The following is a 9,267-nucleotide window of genomic DNA, read 5'->3' on the forward strand; positions in this document are numbered from 1 at the left end:
TAAAGCAGACCGTCTGGCTTTTTACATCTTTCACAGAAACACTCATGGACACACAACTAAAATATTTATTTTTGTCGCCAAGTCTCACGCTATCCACTTCATGTGAGCATTTTCCCAAGGTGACTAATGATCAGTTGAGGCGTCGCTCTGTGCACATCCACTCTGTCCATATGATTCTGATACCAGGTTCTAATTATATTTTCAAGGCATTTAAAAGATGCAATGTCTTTGTATTGTCAAGATGTGTTACAGATGTCTTTTTGTGACATATCAGCTCAAATTGTTTCTTGTTCTAACAGGTGATTCTAGGTTCTATGATCAAAGAGTGTGAAATAAAGGTGGAAAACAGAGGAATTACTGACGCACAAGGGTGAGTCTCTCCATCACAGTAGTAACAGTTGGTGGAAAGAATAACTTTTACACAATATTTAAATTAATTATATGTATCAGAATATGTAAAGATTCATTACAGGACTCCAGCTAGGCCATTCCAAAACATTACGATTGCTTGTTGGTATAATTTAAGAAGTCCTTTTCGTCTTCTTCTGCACACTTCAAACTCTAAAACTGCAACAAATCACAAGAAATTAGATTTTTAAGCATTGTTTCGCAATAAATAACAGCAATATTCAATTTAATATTTAGGAGAAGAGAGCTCTAAACTCCTGTTTTAAGATACAGTTAAATCATTCACTCATTCATGTATTAGTGAGCCTTAAGCAGCTTTTCTGTCTTGAAGAATCATTATTTATATTAGAAGCACAAAGAGATCAGTCAGTTTTTAACATGTCCAAGATCACCAAAATTAGAGCGGTTAATATAGATTTTTTTTTAAACACCTAATTAATGTTGATAGCTATAATATAAATGGTAACAATTTCCGGACAGATTTTTGTTTTTGGGGGCACGACCTCTTTTTGCTGTGAGCAACAACAATAGGAGGCATTCACTTATCAGGAAAAAGGATCAGATTTTAAGCACATCAGACCCGTAAAAAAAAAAAAAACATCAGTCTAGAGTTTGTTCTATCCCCAAAACCTCTTTATGCTCATACAAACATTCAGTTCCCCTGGAAAACATCTGAGGAAATTTGTTAAGTGTTCTTCAGACCAGGACTTTGCATGGAAAACAGAAAACTTGTGCAACTCAGTTTCCTTTTAAAGGTTATTTCCTTTTGTACCAAATGCTCTTTGCTAATGCTGACCACTAACCATAGAAGACTCAACATCCTCGACTCATTGGCTCTTGTTTAGAGTTGCCGTTAAAATGGGATGTTTGTTCTTCTGTTGAGCAATAGACCAGCTCAGCAAATTGCTGTTAACTTCTCTGCATTAGCCCAAGGTCCTAACTAACCCAAAAGAGGAAGTTGAGGAGCCGTTGGACAGTAAAGATCAGGAGCGTTTGAATTGGCAAACAGCCTTTGCTCTTTGAAAAAGTCGAGTAAAGGATAAAACCTCTGATGGCAGGAACCTGTAAGATTATGTTGGGGTTTTTTCCCAGCATTGAAAATGCTTTATATAAAAATTCGAGTTATTTTTTTGCCTTTTTTTGTTATTGTTTATTTAATAGATCCATTTCTATCGCATCCAGTTTGGTGGGTGAAGATGCCAAGACCAAGTTTCTGAGCAAGATGGGTCAGCTAACTACTTCTGGAGCCATGCTGGCCAATGTCTTCCAGAGAAAGAAGTAACTGACTGGCGCCCGATGAGCTACGGCGATAAACTGACGAGTCCCCTGTTGTCCTAGGGAGCATTTTGTTTTAGTGAAAAAAGCTCTGGTTCTGCCCAAAGTACTAACACAGTTGTGTTGTTCAATCAAATGAATGATGAGACTTGAAAACAATACTGCAGAGATAAGAACTATTGTTTTGAGGCAAGGGGGGGGGGGGGGGTGCCGGTGAAGATTTTCCATTTTCTTTTTTTTTCTACTTTTCCTTCTAGTTCCTTATCATGACACAAGCAATGTCAAAAAATGGGGACCCAGCTTTATTTGTCAGTGTTAACATTTTCATTTCAGAAAAAGAGGCAGCGGAGAAAAAAAAAAACCAACACTATAGATATGAACGCAAAGTGATGATGAGGAACTTGTTACCTTGACATTTCTGGACTTGAAACTATCACAGAATTGGATTGGATTTAAACTTTTAGAGGTCATCCAGTCCGGGAAACATGGCTCTGAGCTTCTCCTTCAGGTTTTCAAGAAAAACTTTAAAGGGCGCCGTTTTGGGGTGAAAGGTCTCTTTAAAAAAAGGTGTGTTAACTTGAATTATTTGGGAAACAGTTCGAACTACAAGGCTGAGCATCTGTTTAAAATGACTTGTACAGTGTGTCTGTACTTCTTAGGAGTCTTGCCTACTTGAAACTATAATTATTGTCTTGCCTTTATTTGTTTAAAGTCTGTGTTCGACAGCCTCCTATTTTATCATTTCTTATTTATGTCTTAATGAAGGAAAAAGTGAACTTTATTCCAACTTCCAAAGAAATTTGCACTTCACTTAACTTTTTTGTTCTTTATAATGCATTTTGTTTTTAATGCAGATTCTTATACATAATAAATATCACTACTTATTTTTTCCCTCATTCATCCTGACAATGTAACGTTGAAGCAAACACTGGTCTTAATTTTACGTTCTCTGGCCGTTCCACCTCGTCTATGTCTTGCCGTGTCTCTGATTGTACTTTTTTTTTTGAATGTTATTGGGTTTTAATGTCTATTTTGGAGAGGCTCAAAGAGAAACAGCAAATATCTGTATCATACACTGACTTGAGGAGGATGGTACTCTATGTATATTTGAAATGTGTGTCACGATGTAATAAACGATGGATTGGTTGTGTACTTTAAGGTAACTCTGGAGCCTTCACTGACTCTTGGCTCACGGCTTTGATCCGTTGACTTCGTGACCGTGGAAGAGCTTTCCACAATCTTCCTGCGGCTCAGGGCTCAAGGTGTCGGCAGGTGTTAAAAGTTGTAAAACAAAGCCAGTTCAAAGAAAAAAAATACGCCTACTGTCTCTCACATCCAGTTTTTTGTTGGGGTCTATTGTTCAGTTTGTGCAACAAACCAAAGTCCATTTTATGGGGCATTCCCAACATCTTACTCAACATACACCTACCCCCATCCACCACCACACACGCATGCTCACATATGTATTTTCGCCATATAAATTCTGTTATGTAGTCAGTTAAAGTAGAGTCCCCTCTTGCTGATCTGTTGTCCAGTCCGCTACATTGATTTGTGTTTTAAATAAAAATAAAAAAGGGGGGAGGCTCTCTTATGTATTTAGAGGTCTACTAGTGTGAGTCGGCTGTCTCTGTGATATAGAGCAGGATTTGCATATTCAGGCTAATATTCTACTACCATCAGTGACAAGTGACCAGGTGGGCAAATACTAGATACATTCAGGATTGGTAGGGAAGTGGCTCATGTAGGCGTGCCTGTGCCTTCGTATATATGCGTCCATTCAGACAGATATGTTCCTGTGTGTCATTTTGCATCGACAGTGAATAGTTTGCTTCTTTCTTCTTTTCAAAAAACAACTTTTTATGTAAAGTTGTAGTAGAAAGTAAATACAGCCACTGAAGGTTTTTAGGTTTTACATATCAGGATATAATAAAAATGTCATTTGGTGCCTACTAGGTCCTAAAATAAACATCCCCAGATAGATAGCATCACCCTACGTGGGACAGTACTGAGGTGTTGTGGAAAAGCTTGGTCCTGATGATGTAATAGGTTGAGAAATCCGCCTTAAATAGCAAAATATTGAAGAATTAGCCTTATGTGTGACTTTTTCAGTTTTTCACATTGATGTGGGGGAATTTTGGCACACTTCACTGTATACTTATTTTGGTTTGACATTCATTTATCCACAGTGGGATGTTTAATTTTTCGAAGTCATCTGTACAGGTATTAATTATGTATATGTTGGCTCCACAAGCTTTCGGCTGCAATTTTTGATAGGACGAGGAATATCTTCACTTTTCAATCAACTCATGGTAATATAACATTTGTTCACAACTAGTAGGGAAACGTACGGATTACTTTACAGAAAATCACCTCAAAGTCCCAAACTATCCATATAAACCCCCAGCACAGTATTCCTTCTCTGTTAATGTGTAGGTTTTTGAGTAGACCCTGAGTGAGTGTATGACGTCCATTGTTTTTTGTCTTTATGTTGGGTGCGAGTGATTTTATGTGTATGCTTGAGGGTGGGAGTGGGTGATTGTGGCTGTGTGTGCCTATTTTTTGGATCAGTTTAGACCCCCCATCAAATTTGGGGCCTATTTTCTCCCCGCTACACTAGCTGCCGGCGGTTGGCGTCTCTGCCAGCCGGTGTACTTGTGGTTCTCGGTATCCGGGGCTGGGTGCTTTGGTGTGTGCCGACTCACTCCTGGTGGCTGCTTGCAGAGGCCTGGACTCCTGGGCTCTGCTCCGGCGTAGATGGCTGCTGGCGGGGCCTGTGGGCTCGTCGCTGCCGCTCCCTGGGGTTTCTGCACTGTGGGTACTGAGTGGTTCCCCTGGGACTCTCCCCTGCTCTTCTTTGGGGGGGTTGCAGTAGTCCTGGCTATGGTTCTCCTCGGGTTCCTGTGCTCTTGGGGGGCCTTTGGATGTGTATGGCTCGGATGTCCTCCGTATCTGTCGCAGGTCCAGGGGTCAGGTATGTGGCTCCTCACACTCACTATTGCATATTTTTATGGAAAAACCTTGTAAGCGCATTCACTCAGACCCACAGGTGTTTAGATTCAGGTGTTAGCAGATTCACAAATGTTATATATTGAGCCACATTTACCACTAAATACATGTTGCATTCATAAGTACCATGCACTTTTTGGTAAAGAAAAAAACCTGTTAATATTCCCGCAGGTGTAGAAGCAAGCAGGGTGTTATCTTGTATTCTCTTCATCCTTTTTTCTTTTCTCCTCTCCCCTTTTCCTTTTGTCCACCCTTTCTCTCTTTCGTGCTTCTTTTTTTTTTTTTTGTCTCCGTGTCCGTAACAATTGAAATAATCCGACAGCAGTTTCTAATAAAGTTTCTATTATAAATATCAAGCAGAGCTTTAAAGCGGTTAGCTGTAATGCTCCACTTGTGAAAGTAAATCTGTTGGGCTTTTTCTTGGAACTCAGACAACAATTCTGAGCGCTTCTTTGCCGGCCAGGACACGGATAAAAAAAAAATAAATAAATAAATAAATAAATAGGCCGTCTAAAGTACCCCTACGTTGTGAACTGACCCTTTTCAGTTGCCGCTTAAGTCAGAAGATTGTATGTCAGAAGTAGCATGTGTTTGCCAAATCCCTTTAGTTTTTACAAATTGAAACAAATTCTGCTGCTGTGTTTTTAATGAGTAAAATTAGATTAAATCACTGCCTCTCAGTGGCATCATTTTAGGTCTAAAGTCAAAGATAGATCTGATGAACATTTTTCCAGTGCATTTAAATTCAACCTGAGGTTTTTGAATGCTAAGATTTCAATTCTAATTGCTACTGCGGAAGCGCCAAAAAACCCGCCACAAAACAGCTTCTTTGAGCAAGTTTTTACTGGAACACAGGTCATTAACTTTACTGGCAACATTTCAGTCCTCAGTGTTCTTACCCTGTGTGCTCCAAAAGAATCAGTAAACTGGACTGTTTTTGATTGGAGATTTTGGTTTTAGATATAATGAACGAATATTTGTGAAAAAAACCTAAAACCACACTTATATAATCATCTAAAGTAGTCGCTTTTTTCTTATTTTCAGTTTTCAGTATTAGTTCATGACTTTGAGTATTTTCCTGAAAAAAGGATTTTGCAAGTGTTCCAAGAATGCACAGTTTGATTTTAGATTTGCATAACTGTCAACTTAAAGAGATTATGTTCTCAGCTTTCTCCAACCTTCCATCTCCTCACATGCCAAGGTAGGTTGAGCCATGCAAATTCACAGGGAAATAAAAACAGAGCTGTTTTTCTTTCCTAGGAATAGGGAACAGCTGCAGTATTTCCTGGAGTGAATTAAACTTTATACAAATTACTTTTGTATACTGCAGACATGATGAAAACTGTTAACTAGGCCCACACCTCAGGAACTATTTGATGGACCCATCCCACTCAGGTTCCATGATGAAAAGCCTAAATAGGAAAGTAAAATCTGACCACATGTTTTCCCTCCTCTGACATCTGGATGGGTCCATCTCTAGTGTGTGAGGTCATCACTCAGCTTGTCTGACCATTTATTATAAGAAGTTTCACGTGACCAACTGCTCTAGTAAGATGATGTGCACTTTGTTTTTGAGTTGGCATCAAGACTGGGTTGTTTTTTTGAATTTCCACCCACCACAGTAAAATATTGCGTCATTCGGTGGCCATGGGATGAGCCACCTACGCCTGTGGGTGGGGGTGTCCACCCCACACTTTTGCATGTGGACACCTCTATTATTTTCCAAAGGAAGTACTTCATGAAGTGAGTAAACAAACAAATAAACCACAACTACTTCGTGATGTCATCCTGAATTAAAAATAAAGCATTAAACCTTCAATGGAAACCATCAGTTTTAGAATCTATCAGTCTCAGAGAAATACCCAAGGATGATAAAAGCTTTACAAAAATGTTAAATTATTAAATCCTCTATTTTCAGAAGGCCAGAAACTAATGAATGAAAAAATGCTTATATTTCATTTACAGGCTACTTCTGAACTTCAGTTCAATTCAGTTTATCTACATAGCGCCAATTCACCACACGTCATTTCAAGGCACTTAAAATAGTCAGTTCAATCGACTAATACAGACAGATTCCAAGTGAAATACATACATTATAATTGATCCTAGTTGTCAAACAGTCAGTCAGTCATTTTCTACCGCTTATTCCATAGTGGGTCACGGGGAAGCTGGTGCCCATCTCCAGCAGTCTATGGGCGAGAGGCGGGGTACACCCTGGACAAAGTTGTCAAACAATGCAGTCAAATTCAGTTTATTATTTAAATTAATTCAAAGGTTTTCTATCTAAGGAAACCTAGCAGATTACATCGAGTCAGTGACCTGAAGCATTTACTCCTGGATGAGCATGTAGCGACAGTGGACAATCCTTGCATTGTGTCGGTGACTTTGCAGTAATCCCTCATACTGAGCATGCATGTAGCGAGAGTGGAATGGAAAACTCCACTTTAACAGGAAGAAACCTCCAGCAAAACCAGGCTCAGTGTGAGTGGGCATCCACCATGACCAACCGGGGGTTTGAGAGAACAGAGTATATACTCAAAAGGAAGAAAAGTAAAATGTTAAAGGCAGTAGTAGCCCCTTCAGTTGCTTCATCTAGGAGAGAAAGACAGCAAAGCAGAGAAGCTCTGAGCCAGTTTTCAAGTCTAGAGTATGAAAAGAGAGCTCATACATTTAGTAATAGTAAAAGTTCACCTAGTTGCTATGTCTAGAAGAGACAGGGTTAAACACTGAAAGACAGCCAAGTATATCATCTGTAGAAGGAGAACATAAAGTTGTTGGCAACAGTAGCTTAGCTGATGCCCCTCTCCGGGAAGGTACAACAGCTAAACACAGAGCCAGGCGTAGCTTCGAGGAAGAGAAAAGAAAAAAACAGAGAGAACATAGAGTAAAAGTTGAAGGAACAGCAAAAAACTCAAAATTGGAGAGTAGTAGGGGAATATAGCAGAGTGAGGGATAGCGATTATGTCCTCCAGCAGTTTAAACCTACAGCAGCAGAACTACATAGATAACCCAGGGTAACCTAGGCCACTCTAACTATAAGCTTTATCGAAAAAGTAAGGTTTTTGGACTTGCTAGATCAATAATATGAAATGTCTGATAGGGTTTTTAAAAAGTTAGTTAAAGGAGAATATTGTTTCGCGACCTAGAAGTTTCACTTTGCCCAACAGCAAGTTTTGCATTGCTTTGAAAGCCTTTAATGTTCAAGTTCATAGGATATCTGATGAGGAGGACACCCATGACAATCTGGGGTAACTGTATCGGCAGCACTGACTCGAAATTTCAAAAAGTCACTAAAATACAGAATTTAGCCAAACAATTCTTGGAAATTCTTTAGTAAGAAAGAAATATTAGCACCTAGTGCCAATACAATATATGGATATTGTATTTGTACAGAAATTGAGCTGTGAAATGATACTCAAAAAGTTTCATAGACAAATTGTGCTCAAAAGGTACTAAGAATTTCATTGCAATAGTCCACAGAGATTCTGAGACGCTAGTGTAGCTTTTACGAATTTTGTTGCGAATCAACAAAAACATTTTCTTGATGGAAATGGAGTGCTATAACTTGTCTGTTGCATGATTAAAGTTTTTGTTGAACTGACGTCTAGTTTAGGAATTCAATGCTAAAATGTGTTGTTCTTGGAGTAGCATCAACTATTGGTAGGAGATGGTAAACTTCAAAGTCTTAAATTTGTTTCTGGTTTAAGCTGCAATATAAGCTTTATATAGAAGAGCAATGCCTAAAAAGCAGGGTTCCTTGCTCCAATGTGTGCCTAGAAACGCTGCTGCTTCACCAGCCAAAAAGAACAAAGTATTAAAAAAAAAAAATGTACCGTGACATAAACCTGTCTGACATTCATGGATAATACAGATTCTTTTTCATCCATTTCCAATAACCACTTCTTCCATACAGGGTTGCGGGGGAGCTGGTGCCTATATCCAGGAGTCTACAGGCAAGAGGCAAGAGCAAGGTACATCCTGGTTAGGTTGCCAATCCAGGACGACACAGAGACACATAACAAACAACCATGCACACCTAAGAGCAATTTAGAGAGATGGATTATTTTCTAACTGTGGGAGGAAGCTAGAGTACCTGGACAGAACCCACAGATGCACAAAGAGAACATACAAATTCCATGCAGAAAGACCTCTGGCCAGGAGTTGAACCAAGAACCTTCTTACCGCAAGGCAACAGTGCTACCAACTGCGCCACCGTGCAACACCGGATTGATTTTTCTGTTGTGTACTTTTATCAGTGAGTGAGAGGCCGACATACAGGACAACCAGCCATGCACACACTCACACCTAAAGACAGTTTAAAGTGACAAATTTCCGTAACATGCATTTAGACTGTACCCACACATGCAAACGCAGAAGGGAGTTTGGCAGGGATTCCAAACCAGGGCCTTGTTGCTGCAGCACAACAGTGCTAAAAGCTGCACCAATATGCAGCCCCTGTTGAATAATACAGACTTACAAAAATAATTTAAAAAAATAAAAGCCTAATTAGAATCTTAAAACTCAGTAAAAGTCTCAGCTTGGTCACCTGTGTCTACATTTCCTTGCTCCGCCTCGGTC

General features: G+C 39.4%; 1 protein-coding gene across 7 annotated transcripts in view; it reads left to right on the plus strand.

Moving 5' to 3' along the window:
- The window catches only part of relch (RAB11 binding and LisH domain, coiled-coil and HEAT repeat containing), a 39,950-nt gene extending 37,104 nt beyond the window's left edge, over positions 1–2,846 (plus strand). For 6 of the 7 annotated variants that reach the window (XM_047348967.1, XM_047348968.1, XM_047348970.1 and 3 more), the window contains 2 exons: positions 300–370; positions 1,570–2,846. In XM_047348967.1, the coding sequence (XP_047204923.1) occupies positions 300–370; positions 1,570–1,690 (192 nt within the window). In that variant the 3' untranslated portion in view covers positions 1,691–2,846. The remainder of the gene's footprint in view (positions 1–299; positions 371–1,569) is intronic. The other variant, XM_047348969.1, reaches the window with a different exon arrangement.
- The last annotated feature ends 6,421 nt before the right edge of the window (positions 2,847–9,267 follow it).

Source organism: Girardinichthys multiradiatus, chromosome 21 (genome assembly GCF_021462225.1).
Source record: "Girardinichthys multiradiatus isolate DD_20200921_A chromosome 21, DD_fGirMul_XY1, whole genome shotgun sequence".
NCBI lineage: Eukaryota > Metazoa > Chordata > Actinopteri > Cyprinodontiformes > Goodeidae > Girardinichthys > Girardinichthys multiradiatus.